The following is a 21,456-nucleotide window of genomic DNA, read 5'->3' as shown; positions in this document are numbered from 1 at the left end:
AGCAACTGTAAGGTGTTATCTCCACCATTAGAGAATAATTCCATGATAGATGAACACCAGAATGACAGTCTATATTGTGTGGGTGATAAAGGTGACATTTGCAGCACCAGCTGCATTTGTCCTTTCTCCCACCCCCTGGGTAAGGACCCACCTACTCTCATACAACATAACACAGCTTTGGCACAAAAGCAAAACTGAAAACTCCAGGAACATTAAGGATCTATTTATTGCCAAACAGTAGCACATCAAAATAAGCAGGCAAATGTCATAGTAACTAACAAAATACAGGGGAATGCCTTGTGAATTCACCGGATTTTAGTTTCTGGCATCTTTAGAAAATGTATTTTTTTATTTGGCTAACAGGAAACCACAAAGCACAACTGTCCTGTAATTAGAGCAATCAGACACATATGGGGACAATAATTATAGGCAAAATAAACTGGTTTTAAACAGATATGTTTACTGTATTTCTAACCACCTCATGCTTTTATTCTTCATTATTTGAGGGTTTGAGCTTTCCTTTTTTCCCTTATCTTGGCAGTCCCAAGATTTTTAGGTCTTGGTACTGTAGGAAGCAGTTTCTAAATGTTTATCTGGGCTGGCAACAGTGGTTTGTTCCACTGAGAGGATAAACAATTCACATCAACAAAGTTTGATGTTACAGAAAAATGACTTATGTTTCTCATAATTACTCAAACGGGGAAGCAAGTTTTTTCATGAAACAAATTATGAAATTGCTTGTTTGTTTAGTATTAGTCAAGCACATTCTTATTTCAGAGTTATGAAAATTACACTGTTTTCTTCATTACAGCCAGTCAAACCATAAGATACAAAGCTTGAAGTTAACAGCATAAGTACAGCTCTTTGAAGAAAATGAAATTGCCCCACATCCCTAAAAAACAGTTTAGTTACTTAATAAAAGGCAATAGCATGGGATTAACCCATTGCCTGTGGATGAGCACTCCCGTGAAATTCTTCAACTGAACACATGAAAGTTTGAGGAAAACAAAAAGTTGTGTACCTTTAGGAGCAGAACACAGAAAACATCAAGGTGAGCTGTTCCAATTAAGCACCTTTATTGCAAACAAATGTTGGAAGACAACCTTAGTTCCTTGACTAAAATACATCTTCTTGTTATTTACAGTCCCTGAGCCTTTTGCCACCAAGATGGGAAAGGTGCATTGAATGTACCTTCAAATAAGTCCTTCAAATTACATTCTGACAAAATACATCAGACTTAAGTGAACCATCCTCAAGGACAATGTTAGCTGGGTGATGTAATCAGCAATTAAAGTTCCAAAGTTGCTAATATGCCTCCAGTAATTGTTTTCTACATTATATCCAAATCCCTCCCTTCGTAACTGAATTTCTGCTAAAAAATTGCTGAAACACAACCCTTGGCTTTGCAAAGCACAGGTGGATTTCATTTCGGAATCCACACTGTTGTAAATTATTTTGTTCTCCCACGCAGCCAAACTAAGAAAAATGTGGACAATAGCAGTAAGTCACACCCACTGAGAACATTGTCTTTTTCTAATCACCCAATGACATAAATTTATTGTGTAATTCTACATTCACTTTGTCAGTAGAGAAGGTATTAGAGCTACTACATCCTGGTTAAGTGTAGGGTTATTAATCCCATGAGGACAAAAGCAGTTATGACAAATGCATTTACTTTAGATAGCATTGGTTATACAGTCAAAGGACACACCAAAAATGACAATACACATCTGTAACTTGGAATATGTGAGATGGTTTCCAGCAAGCTCTCACCACCGACGCTCTTACTGAGAGATGTGATATCGTATCTTAGGTTTATTAGGATTATGTTCAATTAGCCAGTCAGCAAGCCAAATCTGTGAACAAAAAAACCAAAATTCAAACATTTTCAGCTTTCTGTTGCTTTCTGTTAAGTTCATAGGAGAATATTATAAAAGCATTATTATATATAAAAGCATCATTATATATAAAAGCATTATTTGAAACCTCTGCTACAGATACTCTCCTACTGCACTGCAAAATTAAGCCCTTTCAGAAAGAAATGGATATGCAGATTACCCGTTTTTTAAAGATGTTCTGTTAAATCTTACAGCTTATACTGCTTTTGATCAATGCACAATGACCTTTAGAAGACAGCTTGTCCTGACAATGTTTATCTTTGTGAAAGTATAAGACCATTTGAGCCATACTCCAAATAACTCAGCCAGCTCTGTTTTGAAATGCTGCTGCACAACATGCATGAAACTGCTTAATGAAACATTACTGCTGACAACACTTGGAGATAGTTCATCCAGTAATCATTCATTAAGAGTGCCAGCCTTCTGCATTGAAATCACCCTACACTACCTAAAACAGTAAAACCCAAACATGGTTATTTTTGAAATTAATCTTTTAAGTTTTCCAGCATTTTGTACTTAAATGAGAATGTGGGAGGAGGAATGCCTTAAGTCCTAATTCCATCTGCCATTGCCTGGCCTTAGGCAAATTAACCTTTTGCCTCGATTTCTCCACTTGTAAAGCAAAGTTTTTAACACATCCTTATTTACTTCACAAGGCTGTTGAGGACTGGTTTCTGGAATGCTGAGAACAACAAACTTCATACCACACTGTGAAGAGCTGACAGAACAGCAGACAGGGAAGGTAAGCAACACTCTGCTTTTACTACCACGTATAAAAGGTTTGCAAAGGGAGAGCCAAGCAGAGCACTAGGACAGGTAAAGCAATAACAGCATAGTAGTAAGAACCCAAGACAGAAATTAAAAACAAACAAACAAAATATCCCAAAACACAAAACCCCTTAGGAAAATTACTTTAGAAAAAAATCAAATCAAATAAAATCATTTGAGCCAAATAAATTTGTCCTGTATTGCTTAAGAAATTGCTGAGACAACCTCTGTGCTGACAGCAAGTATTTCTGAGTGTGCACTCTGCACTGACAGCAAGTATGTCTGAGACAATTTCTGATGCCATCTGCAAAAGGAGAGGAAAGAAAAGGATACTGGAAAAAAATCATTCCAACGGTTTCCCCATAAGCCACCTAGCAGAAAACAAACTGAAAAACAATAGGCAATATCTATTTCTGAAGCAGTATCAAATCAACACTATTTTCCTTCTGACATTATGGACAACAAAGAAGGTGCAAACAGAATGTTTTTAGCAAAGCTACTGACACTGTTTCATACAGCTTTCTTACAAGCAAGGAAAGCATTGTCTCAATGAAGTTACTGATACCTCATAATTGACTAGAAAATTGTGCTAAGAATGCAGATTAACTGGAAGCCAAAACAATGAGTTAGAAAGATGGGACATTTAAAGAAAAATATCAGTATTTAATATAGCAAAGAGAAGACTGAAAGGAAAGAAAATGCAAATATGCAATAGGTTGCTGCAAACAAAAAAAGACATTGTCTCCAATGTCTTTTGGGGATAGTAAAAGGAGAAAAAAAAGGTAATGGGCTTAGAATTGGAGCCAGGAGATTTAGGCTATCTTTTAGTGAAAGCTTTTAACAAGTATAATTAAGCACTGAAACAGACTGCCAGGGAGACTGTAGATTCCCCATCATTTGGGGTGCTAAACTACAGGCCAGATACACATTTGTTAGGAATAGATACAATTGGTTTGGCCTTTGGGCAAATGGACTTCATCTCTGTTTCCTAGATTTCTATGGTAACAGTGCCAGACATACAGATAAAGTAAACAAGTTACAAAGCTGGAAAAATCAAAGTACATTAAACGTGGCCTCACGTATATCACACAATTCATAGGAACACCCCAAGTGATTATTAAGGCTTTTTTTTTTCTGAAAAGTATCCTTTAGAAAAATGCAATGTTGATTATAAATATAGCAATGATGTAAAATCCACAACTGCCAGGAACTTGCACATATTAATTATCTGCATGCTTAAATAAGTGTGTAAATGACTGGAACTTTAAGAACACAAAGGAAACTGATTTTATTTAGGCACTTAGATCCTTGTGTCATCTCTAACAAACTAGTCAACTAGTTGAAACCAAATGTTACAGTAGTTCATCAGCTGACAGCTAAAACAGCACAGCTCTTCACCAACAGAGCAGTTCTGCTATAAACAGGGACTTCATTAACAGCAAGTGACAGCGTCCCAGAGCTGCCAGCAGTGCTGGACACTGCACATACCATGGGGTCTGCTGGCTTCTCTTTGCACAGGGCAGTGAGCCCTGCCAGCAGCGTGGGCTTCACATACAGGTTCAGGTAATCCCGAGCTCTCTGTCCACTGGGAACTGGCTCCAAGATTGCTGCAAGGAGGAACCACAGGTGTTAGAAAGCAGCCTCTAGAGTGATTAAACCCAACATTCTTTCAAAGGTTGTTTATATATGAGTTGCTCTTTTCCTTAGTAAGTTAATAATACATCATGGGTTTTATAGCTTCTCCCACAACAAACTGCAAAGAAACTCCCTAAACTTCTTTACTATGTCCCTGAGGTAATTTCACTGATGATAGTCTATTATGAAAAGGGAGGAAGTCAGATCATCTGGGGAAAACCTGAATCCTTAAAGATGCATTTGGGGCAGCAGAGAAACACTATATCCCATGTTTAGCACTTTCTTCTTCCAGCTAGTTTCTAAAGACCCTAAAAATCTCACCTTTAGTCTTGTTCTGTTTGCACAGTGAGAAGAAACATGGTTAATACAATGGGTAAGATTTGTAAAGAACTGCAACATCTTTTATTAAGCGCACTGATACAGCTGACAAAAAGTATCAGTAGGCAACTTTTTCTAGCAGTTTCACTTGCATCTTTCTGTCAAAGAGCAAATCCTGCTACATTACAAACCAGAGACCCTCTTACAGCCTTTCCAGGTTCTAAGGCCCTTTTCTCGGGCACTTAACTTTGGAATTGCACTGTCATGTGAGCATACAGCTGCTTTTGAATAGTAATTACTCAGCCTGAATCCAAGAAAAGAGTCAGTCTTCTCAAGTCAACCAAGGCTGACTGTGCCAGAAACATTGCTGGAGTGTAAAAGCTTCCTATTTCTTCTCATTTACCAGCCTTGACTGCTCCAGCTCCCAGAGCAGAGTTTGAAAAGTGGAAGCAATCTCTGTAAATACACTGGCTCTTCAGACAGATTTTTGTTAAGCCTTTCATAGCAGAAAATTTCAGTTTATACATGAAGAGACCCACAATCCTGTAAAGCAAACAAACCCAACCTCTTCTAAATCAGTTGTATCTGGAGTCAGGGCAGGACAGGGAAGAACTCCATCCTCCCCAGGACTGGCAGTGAACCAACTGTACCATTCTACCTTCTGGAAAGATGAATCGAATTTCCTTCTCTGCTGAGGAGATGCTGAGGCTGCCGTGGAGCCCATTCCTCAGCTCATCAGTCCCATAGAGTGCTCTTAAGCTGAAAACAAGGGAAATAACTGCTTGGAGGGCAACTGCAAATCCCTTCCAAGTCTCTGAAGACTGAAAGTACAGAAAAGCAATAGATATGGACTAATTAATAAGACATTGGCTTGTTTTTGTTTTAAACATAAGAAGTAGCTACATAAAACTTAATGTTCATACACTCAGCATTCCCCATAAAATAGGTGAACTTTGCATACTAAAAAACAATGGTGAAAAGCTGTTGCACAAAACTGAAGAGGTAAGAAGCCTGTGTCTGCACTGTACAGACAAACAAATAAAAAAAAAAAAAAAAAAAAAAGAGGAATAATTCTGGTCTTAATCAAAAGAATGACAAAATCCTACTGATTTGCCCAAGGCCAGTTCAGTGAGTTACCTGTGAGGGTGAGTTATCCTAGCTCTTAGGCTGTTGGATGGTCCCAGCAATTCCTTCCAGTATGAGACTGCACAATGTCTAGCAAGAACCATAGCAATTATAGGACCAGAACTCATATAGGCTGTTAAATTAGGAAAAAACACTTTTCCAAATTGTTCTGCGTAGAAGTTGCTACATTGCTCTGGGCTTAACTGGAGCTTCCATTTCTATAAAGTGTAGAAGACAAAAAAATAAAAAAAATTGCTTGCTACATTGAAACAGGTTAGAGCATTAAAGGCAGGATAGAGTCCTCTCCTGCAGTCATATCTTCAAGTGCAGAACACAGAGTAGTTTGTGGAATTCCTCTGATTCACCCAGATAGGCTCCTCTTCTAGATAGAGAGTAACAAAGAGCAAAGGTTTTCCAAGTTAATTAAGAAAACAGCCCATTTGAGTAAGATGTGATTTTAGCCCAGACAAACTACAGCAATTTCTAACTGCCAGATGACAGAGCAAAAAGTGAAGAGCGTTACAAGGGCAGCATTTTATTACTCAGCTGCTACAGCATAATGTTCTACTTTTAAACAAGTTTCTCTCCAGCCCACACTGTTAATTACACAATTGTTATATTTTTCCTTTGTGACTCTCTCAATAGCTGCCTAGCCTGCAGGTGGCCAGGATCAGGACAACTTTGGGAAGTTATCAGAAACCACAGTCAAGAAAAAAATTTAAAGTGCATTTTTCGAGCTCAAACTTGTGTAACACAAGAGTTCCATATACTCAGAGTCCTGATAACTTTACTGTCCAAAGTTACTGTAGACATCAGAAGACTCTACTAACATATTGCAATTAATTAAATAAATAATCTATTTTGTCTCATCTGCTGATACGTATTGAATCAATCGAAACATAGAATGGTTCACATTGAAAGGTGTCTTAAAAATCATCTTGTTTCAAACTCCTTACCACAGACTGGGACACCTTCCACTTGACCAGGTTGCTCAAATCCCAAAACTGGCCTTAAACACTTCCAGGGATGGGGCTGCCACAGCTGCTCTGGGCAGCCTGTGCCAGGGCCTCACCACCCTCATGGTGAAATTTCTTCCCAAAATCCCTTCTAAGCCTGACCTCTGGCAGTAGGAAGCCATTCTCCCTTGTCCCACCGTTCTATGGCCTTGTCCAAAGTTTCTGTACAGTTCTTTGGAACCCCTTCAGGCACTGGAAGGGGCTCTCAGGTCTCCCTGGTGCCTTTTCTTCTACACGATGAACAAATGCAGCACTCCCAGCCTGCCTCTGGAGCAGGGGGGCTTCAGCCCAGGGAGCATCCTCATGACTGCTTCTGCAGTAGCTCCAAGAGATTAAGAAATAAATAAATGAATGCAAATAAATAAAACAACCGGAAAGGTTAGGGAGGAAGTGAAAAAAACAAAACCAAACAAGACATTGCGGGGAGGAGGGGGCCCCTGCCGCCCACAGGCGCGAGGGCGCAGCGCCCCCCAGCGGCCGCCCGGAAGCACAATTTAAATATTCATAAGCTCATTTAAATAATCATATTTACTGTAAAAACAATGGAAACAAAAAATTAGTTAGGCTGCAACTGGCCAGCTATTCGAGTTCAATTAATTCTCTAATATCCACTTGCACACTGCACAAAATATTATTAGATCTGAATGACACACTCTCCAAAGAGTTGCCTTGGAAAGTTCACACATCTGCTCCATACATTCGTTAAATCTGAGTTTATTAATAAAGTGTGAGTTTTCCTGTGGTCAGCAAATAGTTTGTTAGCTCTGTTCCATCCCATGCACTAAAAAGCATCTCCTTACAGAATCTGGCAGCAATGTTTAATGACATGAAGAACATGAATCAATTTTTGGACACACAAGCTTTTAGTTACTGGCTTGATTGCTAGAAGTTAAATAATTTCCTGACTTATAAACTACAGCTATTTTCTCTGGACCACAGCCTGTTACCTGAATGATGTGGAATCCTGATAGGAGAATGAGATCTTCTATTTCTTCTTCTTTACCAATGACATCTGGTTTGATGATAGCAAGAGTTCTTTCCACATAAATCTGAGGTTCAGGCATTAACACCTCCATCCTGGCTGCTAAACTATAATTCACTTGCCCCTTTCAAACTGCAATGACACCAGTACATGACATTTGGAATTTGTCTATTGCACAGTCACCTACAGTGACACTCACCATGTACCCCAGGAACAGAGGGTCACACCCACCTCAAAAAAACAGCGTTCTCTGGACTTGTTAGCTCTCTGTAGTTCACATTCCCATTTTGTGGAAAATAAGGCCAAAATTTAATGTTGTTATTCACTAAGTTGGACAATGTATAAGGAAAGGCATTATCACCCATCCTGATGTGGGCTCCCTGTGCTCCCACACCCACCATCCACCATGGGCCCCTTCAAACCCCAAATCTGTATCCTCACACAAGGACTGTGGGTGGGACTAATGACTTGGAGCTGGTCCACCGTAAGCCTCAGGGTAATTTCTCAGTGGTTATTTAATTCCTGTATTTATGGGCCCCAGACAACGTGCCAGTTTCCTGACTGAGCAGATGCATTGGCAAGCTGAGAGCACAGAATTGTGTTGTGAGCGGTGGAACCAGTGCAGGTGTTTCTGACAGACCTGTGTCCATTTGTAACCTTTTCATCACTGAATATTTTGGGTCTAGAGGGACCCTAAAGACCATGTCCATCCTGCCGTGGCCAGGGACACTTTCCACCACGCCAGGCTGCTCCAAGCCCCATCCAACCTGGCCTTGAACACTTCCAGGGATCCAGGGAGACCCACAGCCTCAATGGACAGCTTGTGCCAGGGTCTCAACACCCTCACAGCCAAGAATTGCCTCCCATAGCGTCCCATTTAACCCTGCCCTTTGTCAGCCATTCCCTCTGTTCTGCCTCTCCCTGTCCTTGTCTCAAGTCCTTCTCCATCTCTTTTGGAGCCCCTTTAGGCACTGGGAGGGGGTCGAAGGTCTCCATAGAACCTTCTCTTCTCCAGGCTAAACACCCTGAGCTCTCGCAAGCTTTCAGAGAGAACTGCGAGCGCAGGCTGCTGCGGGGATGCTGACGGAGCCTGAGAGCGGCACACAATGGCACCTGCGGCCCTTCCCTCGCCCGCCGCCCGCCCCGCTCCCACGCTCCCAGCCCCGGCTCTCTCCATCCGCCCTGCACCAGACCCAGACACGCACAGCCTTCCTGGCTGCAAAAACCTGCTCCCCGCTGCAAAGCCTGCTTGTAGCCCACCACATCCGCCTGCCTTGGGCCCGGCCAGGCTCGGCCACGCCGGGCTCCGGGTCCCCGCCAGCCGCCGCCGTTGCCGGGCGATGGCGGGCCCGGCGCCCGGCACAAGATGGCGCCCGCGGGCCTCGGCGGGGCGGGACGAAGATGGCGGCCGGGAGCGGCGCGGTGATGGCGGCGGAGGCGGAGCGGGGTGGCGGCCCGGCACCGCCGCGGGCACCGCGCACACGACGGAGAGACACCGCGGCTACCCCGGGATGGGCTCTGCGTGACGTGCGGGAGTTAAGGGTGTGGCGTGATCTTAAAAATCTCATTCCTCCCTGACAATAAAAGCTTTATGTCGGTTTCACCTCACGCTCAGAGCTGCTGAGGGAGCCACGCGCTCACAGCAAACGCATGAAGCGACGGAGCGCGATTTATTGGCAGGTAAAAAAATTAAGGAAAAGACATCGGGCATTCCAGGTCATTTATCAGCGCGTGTGGGGAGGTTTCCTGTGGGCGCGCCTCAGCAGCGGCGGCGGGCGGGAGCTCCCAGCACTGCCCCGAATTCCAATGCTAAAGCTCTCTAATGGTGCTTCTCGGCACTGCGAGGCGATTGCAGCGGCTGCCGGTGCTTCTCCACGTTTCGGACATAAAGGTGTAACGAATAGGAAACCTTCACCGTTCTGTGCACTAAACCGCATGAGCTGGGCATTAAGCAGGAACCGGCTGCCCGGCAGCCCCTGCCCACCCAGCGTGACCGCGGGCAGTCGGGCCCGGTGTCGCTGCCGTCCTTGTTTACCAGGCTCCGGTGGAGCCGGGCCAGCTGGCCCCGCGCTATCGGGGCGTGGGCCGGGAGCGGCCCCGATAACCCCGGCCCCGCCGCCCTGCTCCTCGCTCTGCCCGCGCCTCGTCCCCGCTCCTCGCTGCTCGCTTACAACTCTGGCATCGAGGTGCTGAACACCTGGGGCTCGCGGCTGAGTTCAGCCAAAACTGGATATCGCACTAAAAAAACCCTTCAGGTGACACTGATAAAGGGACAGAGAGAAAACACAGGTGTGCAGGCTTTAAGTTTTAATGGCATCAGACTGAAAGTAGAGGCAAAGGAGAAAAGACAAAAAAATCCCCTAGGATTTAGAGCCAGAGGTGCTGACACTGTGTGCCATGGTTAGGTGAGGAAATAGCAAATTTACAGCAAAAGCTGGTTTTAGTGTAAGAAAAATCCATTTTGCCTTAATCTTTTTCATGAGTAATGTGAATAATATAAATATAGAAACAAGAAATAAAAATATGCAGGTATTTCCTTGCAACCAATTTGAATATATTTAAAAACCAAAGACTGACATTGTTATTCATAACCTTGAAAAATAAAGGCTCCAAGTGCACAAGACAAATTCAGATACAGGCTTTCCTTCACCAACATGGGCACATGGCATTTGTTTCTTTAACCTTATCCAATATTTCATTTGAAGGCATTGTAAACACTGCAACTTCACAGAGATAATTGATAAACATGTTTTATTTTTTAAGACATGCTGATGAAAGACTCCACCAGTTTTTTAGTTCAGAGTTAATTCAGGACGTCATATCTTTTCAAAATCAATGAGCACAAGTCTGACAGCCCTTGCTTAAATTTAGCAGTTCAAAGGGTTCCTCTGCCCGCATGAACACTTCAGAATTATTATTACATAAGTAATGTTGAATTTAATATCCGTGTTTCATGCTAACATGAATCTCTTGCAGTTTATTGTGCACATTTTTTTTCCAGCCACCCAAAGCACCTTCCAGTGCAGCCCGAGGCTGCAGTTTGGGAGCAGGGCCCTGCACAGCTCCCTGCCCACCGCGGCTCCTCGGGCTGTGTCACAATTCCTGCGGCTCGCTGTTTCCAGAAGCATTTCTGGAGGGCGGAGATGGTCTAATTTTAGTACGGGGAGAATCCTCCTCTCTCCAATGAGCGAGCAGCTGCATCTGGAGCTGCAGCCAATTGCCCGGGTTTCCTCCTGCTGCACTTCCCACGATGGTTTAATAATGCAGAAGCACAAATTTAAAGTGGCCCCACACATTAAGAGGAAATATTATGTGCTCCCTAAAGCTGTTCAACAGTAGTAAAATCTCAAAGGTTTATTCTAAAGCCTTGGATTGCATAAACCTGACCTTAAAACAATGTGTTACTATCATGATGTTTCTTGTTTTTACAGAGCTTGAAATAATATTTCCAATAACTAAAATGCTGGTCTGAAGCATCTTCTGTAACTTCTGTAGGCCAGGGATGTGCTTTTAGGAAAAGAAACAAAACAAAAAAGGAAAATGATAATTACAATGCAATGAACCACTGTGGTTCTGAACACTTCTCAGGGCATAGCCTGGCTGCTATATCTTATCTGTTAAGCGGTTTAACAAGCCTTAGTTGTCTCACTTATTTTTAGCTGGCATGGAATATACCACCTAAAGACTGTGGCTGCAGGTGCATTTACATCCCACCAACACCAGATAAATAACATTTCAACGAAAAATATTATTTCAGAGCTTTGTCCTGTGATAGTGCAAGAAGGTGCAAAAGCTAATATCTTGCAGACTGTTAAAAAGGAAGGAAAGAAAAACAGAATGATGAAAATAAGTGAAGAAAAGCTAAAGAATACCAACTAGTAAAACTGATTAAAAATGAAGATGCACATCTTTTAGCTTTGTTTGCATTTTGATGTTAAGTAGAGAAAAATGTGTTTGCCCTAGTAGCAATGTTCTAACTATACCTTACCACATATATAACTTTCACCCACCATGGCCTCTCTTTCCTTTATTTCTTTTCATGATGAACTGTCATACCTACCCACAGCACCAGCTTACCTTCACTGCTTGCTCCACCCATGCGTGCTCTTGCAGTGCAGTGACGGAAATCCTGTGATCAAGGCAACTTCCTCTCCCACATGCCTGCTCTCCTCCATTTCTGCCTTCTCACAACTAAACAATTCTCCTTCTGCAGCTCATCTGAATGCTTGTAATCCCAGTGAGCTTTTCATTGCTGCTGCTTAACCCTTGTCAAGCCTTCCTGTCTGTTTTCCTCTACTTGTTATCTCACCATTTTCTGTAAAGATAAAAGTGATAAAATAGTCTCTTCATGCTTCCTGTCTACAAGTCTCTAAGTGGCAGTAACAAAAAGCTTATCAACATGTCTTCTGTAACTCCATCACTTGCCCTGATAACTTCACCCCATTTCGTTTCCTGATCTTCCCAACACTCTCTCCTTCATTTGTTCACAGCTTTAGTCATTCAGTCTGCTCTGATTCCTAGCACCCACAGAGATTGGTTTGTCTCTTTGACCATTAAAAAAAAAAAAAAGCCTTTGGTATAAGTGCCTCTTGTCACCTCACAGGTTCTTCCAGTCATGTCTCTTTGTCTCTTGTTGGGATCTACCCTAAATCCTCTTCAAATTTGGTTTTGCTTCCTCTTATCTGAAAGTTTCTCTGTCCATCTTAAACCAATCTCTTGTTGGCCCTTCAGTCACATTTAGCATATCTAGCTCATGTCTCAGCTTAGTTTTTGCGGTTTTTCTCACTTTTCACTTCTGCAGTCACTGTTTCATCTTGGCTTGTCAGCCCCTTCTTCCCTTGTGTTTCTTTCATTTTTCTGCAGGAGCACTGGTGAGCACTGTCCTTCACTCTCCTCCCTTCCCTCCATGCTCACAGATCAACATCTCCATGCTCCTTTTGTTTCTCAGTGAAGACATCTCCTATTTCCTGACAACCTACAACTGAATTCCTCTACTGCCCTTGCAGATAAACACCTTCCTGCTTTATCCCACCTTGTTGCTCAAGATGAGCTCCTGTTGAACACCTGCAGAGGTTGGGGCTGACAACTTATTTCCTCCTCATCTATATAAAGACATTCTATATAAATACTGCATATAGATATCAGGCTTTCACCTAAACTTTGGAGCAGAAACACTTGCATGTGTTTGCTGCTCCATTGTTCTAGACAATGTTTAACATAATGCTTATTTGGATTATCCCTGAGGCCACCATGCTCAGAGATAAGTAGTCATTGTGATCCTATCACAATGAAGAAATGAATGTATGAATAAACCAATAAAAATCTTTTATCTAACAAATTAAAAGAGGCAATTGGTTAAATAAGGCATTTTTAAAGATATATTGTCATGCCTACTTCAAGATATCTTCTATTCACCTTAATTCCGTGTAGCATAAAGAATCCTTTTTGCCATACTTCTTTTGAGCCATTACATTCAGTCCCATCATTAAATTATATGGGATTAATTGCATAGTTGTTATTATTATTAATAAAATGTATTTACTTATGCTGTGCATAAAGACTAACTCAGCAGTTTCCTATAACGTGGTATCTGGTATAGAGCAGGCAGTCTGTGCCTTGAGATGCTTACAATCAACTTAGACAAGACAGGCATAGGATATGGGAAATAGAGAAATTACACCAAGTTTTAAGAGAGTGGATTATGTGTTGGTTCTCTTTTTTTTTTTTTTTTCTTTTTTAGAAGAGAAGATAGAAAAATCAACAGATGGGAAATAATGAGGAAATGGAGGGTGACCAAGAAAAAGAAGGCGGTAATAAATATAGGTATGTGACAAAACTCCTATGAACAGACAGCAAGGGCAGGGCTTGGCATAAACTGCAAGTTTGATAGAACAGCAGAATTAGACCCAACATGAGAAGCCCCATATGCAAGTAAAATTCAATGGAATTTCAGTCAACACCATGAGTAAACATTGCAATTACAGTATTAAAAAATGGCAATGACAGTTTGTTTTTTTTTTCTCAGCAGTAAATGTGTCATATAGGGAGAATTGCCTCCCAAGAAGGTATGTGTGTATTTTTCTTTGATTAACCACAGGCTTTGAGTGGGGAGTGAAAAGCAAGACCAAAAGCAAAGTCACAGCCCAGAGAAATTCATTAACATTACCTGTGGCATGATGGGGCCTGGTGAGACAAAAAATAATCACAATGACCCACATTCTCAAATTTCTCAGTCCTTGATGTCTAGATGTGTAAAGAATGACTTTGTTAGTTGGGCCAGTCACAGTTCTCAAACCAGGCTCCTTAGCCAGTCTACAGCCCCATGGTTATCCTGCTCTTGGATATGACACAAAAGGTTTAATCAAACAGCCATTAACATGGGGCAACTGGGAATCACAAGAGCCCTGCCAGCTGGGGCCTGCTGCTTGGAATTGCCAGGGTGGGAGATTGAGAGGGACTGACCAGGAGAAACGGGCAGCTGGAAATGAGCATGGCTTTAAAGAAAGCACTGTTAGTCAGAAACAGGAAAACACTTGACAAAGTGCCAGTGGTAGGGAAGGATGACACAGGTTCAGCAAAGCAAAAAACAGAACTGGAGAAATAAAAAGAGAAGAGAAAGGAAAGGAAAATGTATGTAGAAGTGCTAATGAGATGACATTCATGTTCTTAGCAAGATTCGATGAAATACAAAGCAGATGTTATGGGCAGTGAATCTTGAAAGAAAATGAAGTTATAAATATATAATCCAGAGCATTCAGGTTATGTCCATCAGCTGAGCCTGACAGACCCAGCAAATTGCTGCAAATTTCATTTTACTCTCAGGTTCTGCTCTGTAAACTTGTAACTTCAGCACAGATCTATTTCCACAGTCACCTGCCACAGCTGCATGCACAAAAGGCTGCAAAAACAAGGTGGACAGGGAACCGGAGCAGTGGCATTCACCACTTCAGCCATGCAAGCCTCAGCGTGGCCTTGCCTCCCTGACTTAAACAAAGGTGTGGTATTTTCCCACTAGGCTATCAGTACGTGAATGACTTAGCTGACAGACAGATGGTTGTAATCACAAACCACATCTTTTTGGTACAGAGAGGTTTAAAATCTAAGCCAAAGCTGCTTGAAAAATCACAAGAAGCCCCCTTGCTGGATGCGGGGTAAGCTCCTCTGACATGGTATAAATTATGGTATCTTATAAAAAATTATTTGCTTCTAACATTCTATTAAAAGTTCAATAGAATAAAACAATATAAAAATATATTCTCATAAAGATGAGCATGTCTATCAGCCAACATCTACAAGCTGTCCTGAGGACCTTACAACTTTCAAGCCTTGCTGTCTCTACTATATTTACTGCCCTGACTTCATAGAATGTTTTTTTTTACGAAGTTCAGCCTAAAGTTGTGGTTGAGAGTTTGTGTAGATCATACCCTACCCTGTCAGTAGCCTGTGCTGATACAGGCATACCTAAGGATGAATTCTGATCTACTGTATTGAAGATAAAACAGTTCTAAAAGCAGCTCAGTTGAAGGACAGTTCATTATCCAGACCAGGTCATTTAAAATGTTTCTCCACTGCTTCTACTCACAAGTGGCTGTGGGCACTCCTGAGTTTTAACAGCAAATTAAAGTTGAACCACAAGCGGTATTTGAGAGGGTGGAGCATTAACCTGCGCACTCATTACTGCAGTGAGTTAGGTAATAATTGTTACTTTTTGCCCACAAGCAAAGGGCTTTACTTTCAGTTTTATTTAGAGATGTGTAAGCTTTACGTGTAATCTAGAAGGCAAAATCTGCCCCTTTGGCATGGACAAATAGGACATTAGGAGCTGTACACCGTACAACTGGTTACAGGGAGCAGTTCTCCTCTGGGCTCCTCACCCACAACTTTGCCAACCAGGCTGACATATCCTTGGGCAAAAGGAATTAAGGCCCGGGCACGTGCTCGGCGCTCCAGCCCCGAGTTATGTAATATCCAAATCTAAGTTTAAAAACAACAAACTCTGGCCCCTGTCGGTTGCAAAACCAGCAGAGCTGGAAACATTAAGCAAACCTCTGGTCCTGGAGTAACTGACTCAGCGCCCTCAGCGCACCTCGAGCCGAACCAGGGCGGCGCTCCAAGGGAAGCGCAGCGCTCCGGCCGCAGCCCGGCGCTCCCGGGCGGGACCGAGCCACGGACCGTGCTGGGAACGCCGCCCGGGCCCGGGCCCGGTCCCGGTCCCGGTCCCGGTCCCGGTCCCCGGCCCCGATCCCGATCCCGATCCCCATCCCGCCCCGGCCTCGATCCCCATCTCCAACCCCGGCCCCGTTCCCGATCCCGCCCGGCCCCGCCGGCAACTCCCGGTCCCGCCTCGCCCGCCTCTCCCCGCGTGGCCCCGCCCACCACGGCAGGGCAGCCAGTAGCGAGGGCAGACTCCCCTGAGTGACAGGCGGCGACGCCCAACCAAGACGCGGCTTGTTGCGGTGTGGCGCAGGCTCCGGCGGTATAAAGGCGGCCACGCGTCGCGGGCGCGGGCCCGAGTACGTGTCTGAGGGGGAGGCGGCGGTGGCGGTGCGGCCGGTGCGGAGCAGCCGCGGGGAGCGGGATCGGCTCCAGCACCAGTGCCGGGGCGGTTTTTAATTAGACTTCGGTCAGCCCGGGTTTTATCGGGAGCGGATTTTAAAAGTGAGTACGAGCGGGATGGCGGCGGGAAGGGGGAGGGGTGTGAGCGGACCGGATCAGACCGGCCCGGCCGGGGAGGAGCCGCCGCGCTGACCCGCGCTCGTCTCTCGCAGGCGCCTCTCGTCCCTCTGCCTCTGCGGACGGGGCACCATGTCGGAAGCGGAGCAGCAGCTGGCGGCCGGCGCCACCCAGAACGGGCACGAAGCGGCCGAGAGCGCTGGGGAGCAGCAGGCCGAGAGCGGCGGGGCCGCTGCGGCGGCGGGAGCGGCAGGAGCAGCGGGAGCGGCGGCGGCGGCGGCGGGAGCCGGCCCAGCGGCGGGAACAGCGGGCACGGCCGCCAGCCAGAATGGGGCCGAGGGCGACCAGATCAACGCCAGCAAGAACGAGGAGGACGCGGGGTAAGCGCGGGCGCCATGTGCGCAGCGCCGGGCCCGGCGCGGCCCTGCGGCGGCGGCAGCGCCCCCGGCCCCGCTCGGGCCGGCGGGGAGGGCGGCGGGAGCGGCCCCGCCGAGCCGGGGCCCTGCAGCACCAGCGCTTCCTTTGTTCTGGCGCTGCCTTTTGTTGGCGCCATGTGGCGGCTGGGGGAGGGGCGCCGAGCGGGGCTGTTGCCGTCTCATGCTGTAAAATGGAAGGGGATTTACCTCTCCCGCGTTTTCTTCATCCTTTCCCTCTTCAGCGAAAGGGGCGGATGGAAGGAGTTGCTTTCTGTTGGGGGAGGGGGGCTGGCTGAAACTTTGTGGGGATCGCATGGCCCATCGCCACTGGCGTCGATGTAAATGTGAATGTTTTTTGTAAAGCACGTAAGAAATAATTCTGGCCTTGGAAGGCAGCGGGGGTAACCTAAGTGTTTTTTAAGGGAAGTAAAGGGAAAATTAGCACGATTGAGGTAATGCGCGGTGTGTTTAAATCGGTAAGAGCTATTTTGGTGTGCTACTTTGCAGCATTGTCAGAAAATGCCTTAAGTCTTGCAAGGGATTTCTGGCGGAGTCGGTGTAGTTTCGCTGTGCTTTGGTAGCGGAATCCTTGTGTATACAAGAGGAATTTCGTTCCTATCATAGTTGGTCTGTTCATAAACACACGAAATTGATAGGAAGATTACGTAGCTATTTCTCAAGCAAGTCTTTGTTATTAGGCTACCCCATGTATTTAATTGGAACTCCCTTTGTTACCGCTGAGCTCTGAACCAGAGAGCTGAAGCCAGTGTAATGGATTTTTGACTATAAAGGAACGAGTTACACTTGCACAAGCTTCCCACGAGCTGGAGCAGGATGTTCACTTTGCAGACATTAAAATGATTGTGAACCAGGCCTTTTAGTTCTGTACAAATTTTTCTTTACTCTTTCTAGTATTTTATGCTGAAAAAAAGGTTGATAGTATTTTCCTTTCATGAATAGGAGGTGACAAGCTTCAAACCCAAATCGGTATGAAACTTCTTAGAAAAGCACTTATTCAGAGAGATTGACGTATGTGAAGAATGTAGTGCTGTCCAAGGCACTGATTTTACAGTGTTTTATTAGGAGCTAAAATAAGCTTCAATTCAGCTGCACAAATACACTCAAGAGGGAAGAATGTCTGTGTGTTAAGGGTGCAGTTGTCCCGTTTATGTGGCCTCTGAAGGAAAAGCCAAATACCCGGATTTTTGTTTTAGTTTCAAAGGTTCAAAAGTTTTAAATATTGTGTTATTTAAATTAGGTATCAGTTTTTCCAGTTAAAAAACAAAGCACTGCAAATTGCAAAGTGTGCAGTGGTACGAGGTGAGTTTGGCATGTGGCAATGCCCTAAAGCAGCCAGAGCTGCCTCCAGACAAATTCCTGTCATCCCCCAATCTCTTGATCGATCTCGTAAGTGTGGTCAGCGATGACCGGGTGTGCTGTGGAAAGCCTGTCAGGTTAGAGCAGCCACAGTTAGCTGCTGGGCTGGGACGGAATCCCCCAAGGCCCTTTCTTTGACCTATGATTGAAAGGCTGAATAAACTTGGATCCTCCAAGGCTCTGCTGTAATGGCTGCAGGAAGCACCCGCTGTATTTGGGCCTGGTGCTTCCTGCTGCACTCATCGAGAGTGTACAGCGTGGTCTGCTGAAAAAACTTGACTTCAGCTGATAAAAGGGTATGTTTTCACCCAGTTCAGGAAAAAAGGCAAAACCCACATAACGTTCCCCCCCCCCCCCCCCCCATTGCCTCTTGTACATAAACAGATGCTGATTATTGCAAAGTTACACATAAACACCAAAAGCCAATTTTATTTGAGCATATTTTAATTTCTCAAGTGCTGCTACCTTCCAGTGCCAATCTAGGTTGCCTCCAAACAAGAGTAATAACAACTTAAACTGCTTCAGTCTATAGTTAGATAAAAAGGCTCGAATGCTTTTAAAAGCTTAGTTTGTTACCTTGGAAACTATGAAAATAGAAAACGCAGCCTTGTTATTAATGTTTTCGTTTAAAGTGAAGCATTTGAAAAATGTCTTATTGCCTGCTATCACTGTTTTGTTTGTTAGCTTCACTTCTGTACTGTGCCTTGAATTTAGTTCTTTGAGCTAGATATCCTCCTTCAGAGGGTATTTTGTATGGGAAAGTGGGCAGGGAAGAACTGTATCCACCTACTTGGAATTAAGGACTGAGGATGGAGAGACTCCTGTAGTACTGAAGAAGACAGAGCGAGACTCAGTAACTAAGCAGGAAGAAGTGCACAACATAGTAGCTAGGGCAGGTCCAAAGTCCCATCTGTTGTATGTGACTGTTATTGGAGGTCACAGGTACCTGGACTAAATTTTTTACAGCTGTTTAACCAAAACCTAAGAGAGCTCGAATACTTTGCCTTTTTAGAACTTATTCTTTCCTGAATGCTTTCAGAGCAGTCGGAATGATTCTAAGTTCTTTGCAAAAACTGAGGTGGCAGTACTTGATAATCAATACTACTTTCTTGCAAATGATAGAATACTTCTGTTACGAACATAAGTTACTGGCAAGGAATATTTCAGGGTATTCTTATTATTTTTATACCACCTAAACAATAACAGGGTGCATTATGGCCTTCCCTCAAAGAGAGGTGGGAGAAGCCCATCCTTGTGCACTGCTGTAATATCAGCAGCTTTTGCTAAGATGCAGGTGTTGTACTTGGAACAGACAGTCCTGTTCTGACAATGCTGCTGAGGTGTGTACCGCTGAGCATCTTACTGCATGTGCTTTCCTCTAGTGCTTCCTGAATCTGAATAGCTCTTATCTCCTTGAAATTTCAGGAAGATGTTTGTTGGTGGCCTCAGTTGGGATACAAGCAAAAAAGACTTGAAAGATTACTTCACCAAATTTGGTGAGGTAACCGACTGTACAATAAAGATGGACCCTAACACAGGAAGATCCAGAGGCTTTGGATTTATTCTCTTCAAAGAACCTGGGAGTGTTGAAAAGGTGAATTTAAGCTAAATATTTTAGATCTTTAACTTCTAGAGGAAACTTTTCAGCTTGAGTTAATCATGCCAAACTGTCTTTTAGGTTCTGGAACAGAAAGAACACAGACTAGATGGACGACTAATTGATCCCAAGAAGGCCATGGCAATGAAAAAGGATCCAGTGAAGAAAATATTTGTTGGTGGGCTAAACCCAGAAGCTACAGAAGAGAAAATCAGGGAATACTTTGGAGAGTTTGGAGAGGTGTGTAATGGCATCTGAGTCTCCAGTTGCTGTTTATTTTATTAATACTTTGCAAGTTTCAAAGTAAGTTAACTTCAGATGTATCAAGCCTTCTGTAACATCCAGGAGTTTCCCAACTTGAGAGCAAAGGTGGCACTTACTGCACTAGGTGCCTCCATTGCTACTTAGAGACCCTTGTCTTAAACTCAGAGCATTTTAGCTGATGTTAAAACCAGTTTGAAGAGTTGTAAAATGGAAATTTCTGATCCGAAAGCCACTGGAAAGGCTTGCAACTTTGGTGTTACATAAAATGCATAAAGGGAAAATTTACAGTTTTGCCGTCCCAGTTTCTGTGCATTTAACTGTTCATCTAAAACATGAATCTGAAAATTGTGTTTTACATCTTCAGATTGAAGCAATTGAATTGCCAATGGATCCAAAGACCAACAAAAGGAGGGGGTTTGTGTTCATCACTTTCAAGGAAGAGGATCCAGTGAAGAAGGTTTTGGAGAAGAAATTCCATAACGTCAGTGGAAGCAAGGTAGAAACTCTGACTTGTAACTCTTGTTCCAAGGACAATACCTCTACATCTATAACCTGAAAAGGCTTTTGTAGATCTCTTGTGTCAAAGTACCAAATTTACAATAAGGACAGCTTAAAGGTTACCATAGCAGTGTTTTGCCCTAAGTTCTGTCACAGGGGCTGCCAAAGCTCTTTGACAATACTGTGGCTTTCATTGCTCTATTTTAGGGCCTTTTGTATATGAAGTATCTAATTGCATTCATTAAATATATGTAGAGAAATTGGCTTATGTGTCAGTGTAGCAGTGTAAGCTATTCCAACAGGTAAACGCTTATTTTCAGTATTTGCATAAATAAAAGCTTTGCAGATGTTTAACTTTCCAAGCATCTGGCTGAAACTGGCTCTGTCTTCTGGGGGGAAGCTTCTGCTTTCTTCTTTTTGGAGCTCCTTTCTGCAGAGTCCCCCTGCTACCCAAACCTTGTCGTGTAAACCCACTACAAGAATCCAGGGAGTGAATGTACACTTATGGAAGCTTGTGCTTGGTCAGATGGTTATGGGAGCTACTTGTAAGGGTGGTGTGAGGTGCTCTGACCAGCTGACTGCTTATCTGAGGGAATAGCTAATGGAGAGAGGCTCATGGATCAACATATGTAGAGAGACTGGAGACACATCATGTGTACTGACTTGAGGTGTCCTTGTTTTCCCTTGCTCTGAGGCCAGTGCTGACCACAAAACTTCAGAGCCCTATTACACTGGGTTGTACTGTCTGACACTGACTTGGATTGCATTTGGTTTAAAACTGGTCTTGACACAATCCAGAACAAATTTTGGCAAACCTAATGCAGTGGGAAAGTCAGTGGTTAGCAGTGAAGTTTGTTTTTAGGAGAGAATGTCTAAATGCCAAGAAAGC

General features: G+C 43.9%; 2 protein-coding genes and 1 long non-coding RNA gene across 15 annotated transcripts in view; 1 reads left to right on the top strand and 2 right to left on the bottom strand.

Moving 5' to 3' along the window:
- Window positions 1-207: 207 nt before the first annotated feature.
- On the bottom strand, window positions 208-9,090 carry NME5 (NME/NM23 family member 5). 5 transcript variants are annotated; one of them, XM_077786682.1, is made up of 7 exons: window positions 9,003-9,071; window positions 7,974-8,009; window positions 7,708-7,874; window positions 5,757-5,962; window positions 5,278-5,378; window positions 4,155-4,273; window positions 208-1,856 (listed from the first exon to the last, which is right to left on the bottom strand). In XM_077786682.1, exons 3-7 carry the CDS (start codon window positions 7,834-7,836, stop codon window positions 1,785-1,787), a joined length of 627 nt encoding a protein of 208 aa, XP_077642808.1. In that variant the 5' UTR covers window positions 7,837-7,874; window positions 7,974-8,009; window positions 9,003-9,071; the 3' UTR covers window positions 208-1,784. The 5 variants fall into 5 exon arrangements, with proteins under 5 accessions (XP_077642808.1, XP_077642806.1, XP_077642807.1 ...); XM_077786680.1 differs by having other exon boundaries at window positions 7,974-8,067; window positions 8,948-9,051; XM_077786681.1 differs by having other exon boundaries at window positions 8,948-9,026.
- Window positions 9,091-10,633: 1,543 nt separating this feature from the next.
- LOC116184140 (uncharacterized) lies at window positions 10,634-17,064 on the bottom strand. 2 transcript variants are annotated; one of them, XR_004148882.2, is made up of 3 exons: window positions 17,039-17,064; window positions 11,820-12,057; window positions 10,634-11,249 (listed from the first exon to the last, which is right to left on the bottom strand). It is a non-coding gene; the product is annotated as an uncharacterized LOC116184140 (long non-coding RNA). The 2 variants fall into 2 exon arrangements; XR_004148881.2 differs by lacking the exon at window positions 17,039-17,064 and adding an exon at window positions 13,158-13,347.
- The window catches only part of HNRNPAB (heterogeneous nuclear ribonucleoprotein A/B), a 28,798-nt gene continuing 23,577 nt past the window's right edge, over window positions 16,236-21,456 (top strand). For all 8 annotated transcript variants that reach the window (XM_021552131.2, XM_021552126.2, XM_021552132.3 and 5 more), the window contains exons 1-5: window positions 16,236-16,400; window positions 16,511-16,795; window positions 19,634-19,802; window positions 19,887-20,045; window positions 20,434-20,565. In XM_021552131.2, the coding sequence (XP_021407806.2) occupies window positions 16,548-16,795; window positions 19,634-19,802; window positions 19,887-20,045; window positions 20,434-20,565 (708 nt within the window). In that variant the 5' untranslated portion in view covers window positions 16,236-16,400; window positions 16,511-16,547. The remainder of the gene's footprint in view (window positions 16,401-16,510; window positions 16,796-19,633; window positions 19,803-19,886; window positions 20,046-20,433; window positions 20,566-21,456) is intronic.

This window comes from Lonchura striata, chromosome 15, assembly GCF_046129695.1.
Source record: "Lonchura striata isolate bLonStr1 chromosome 15, bLonStr1.mat, whole genome shotgun sequence".
In the NCBI taxonomy this organism is placed as follows: Eukaryota; Metazoa; Chordata; class Aves; order Passeriformes; family Estrildidae; genus Lonchura; species Lonchura striata.
This window is presented reverse-complemented; position numbering and strand designations above follow the sequence as displayed.

Coding starts and splice junctions, on each gene's coding strand:
- NME5 (XM_021552229.2), bottom strand. CDS start 7,836: ATGGAGGTGTTAATGCCTGAACCTCAGATTTATGTGGAAAGAACTCTT. Junction 5,963..7,707: donor CAGGATTCCACATCATTCAG/GTAACAGGCTGT, acceptor TACACTTTATAG/AAATGGAAGCTCCAGTTAAG. Junction 4,274..5,277: donor TCGATTCATCTTTCCAGAAG/GTAGAATGGTAC, acceptor TCCTCCTTGCAG/CAATCTTGGAGCCAGTTCCC.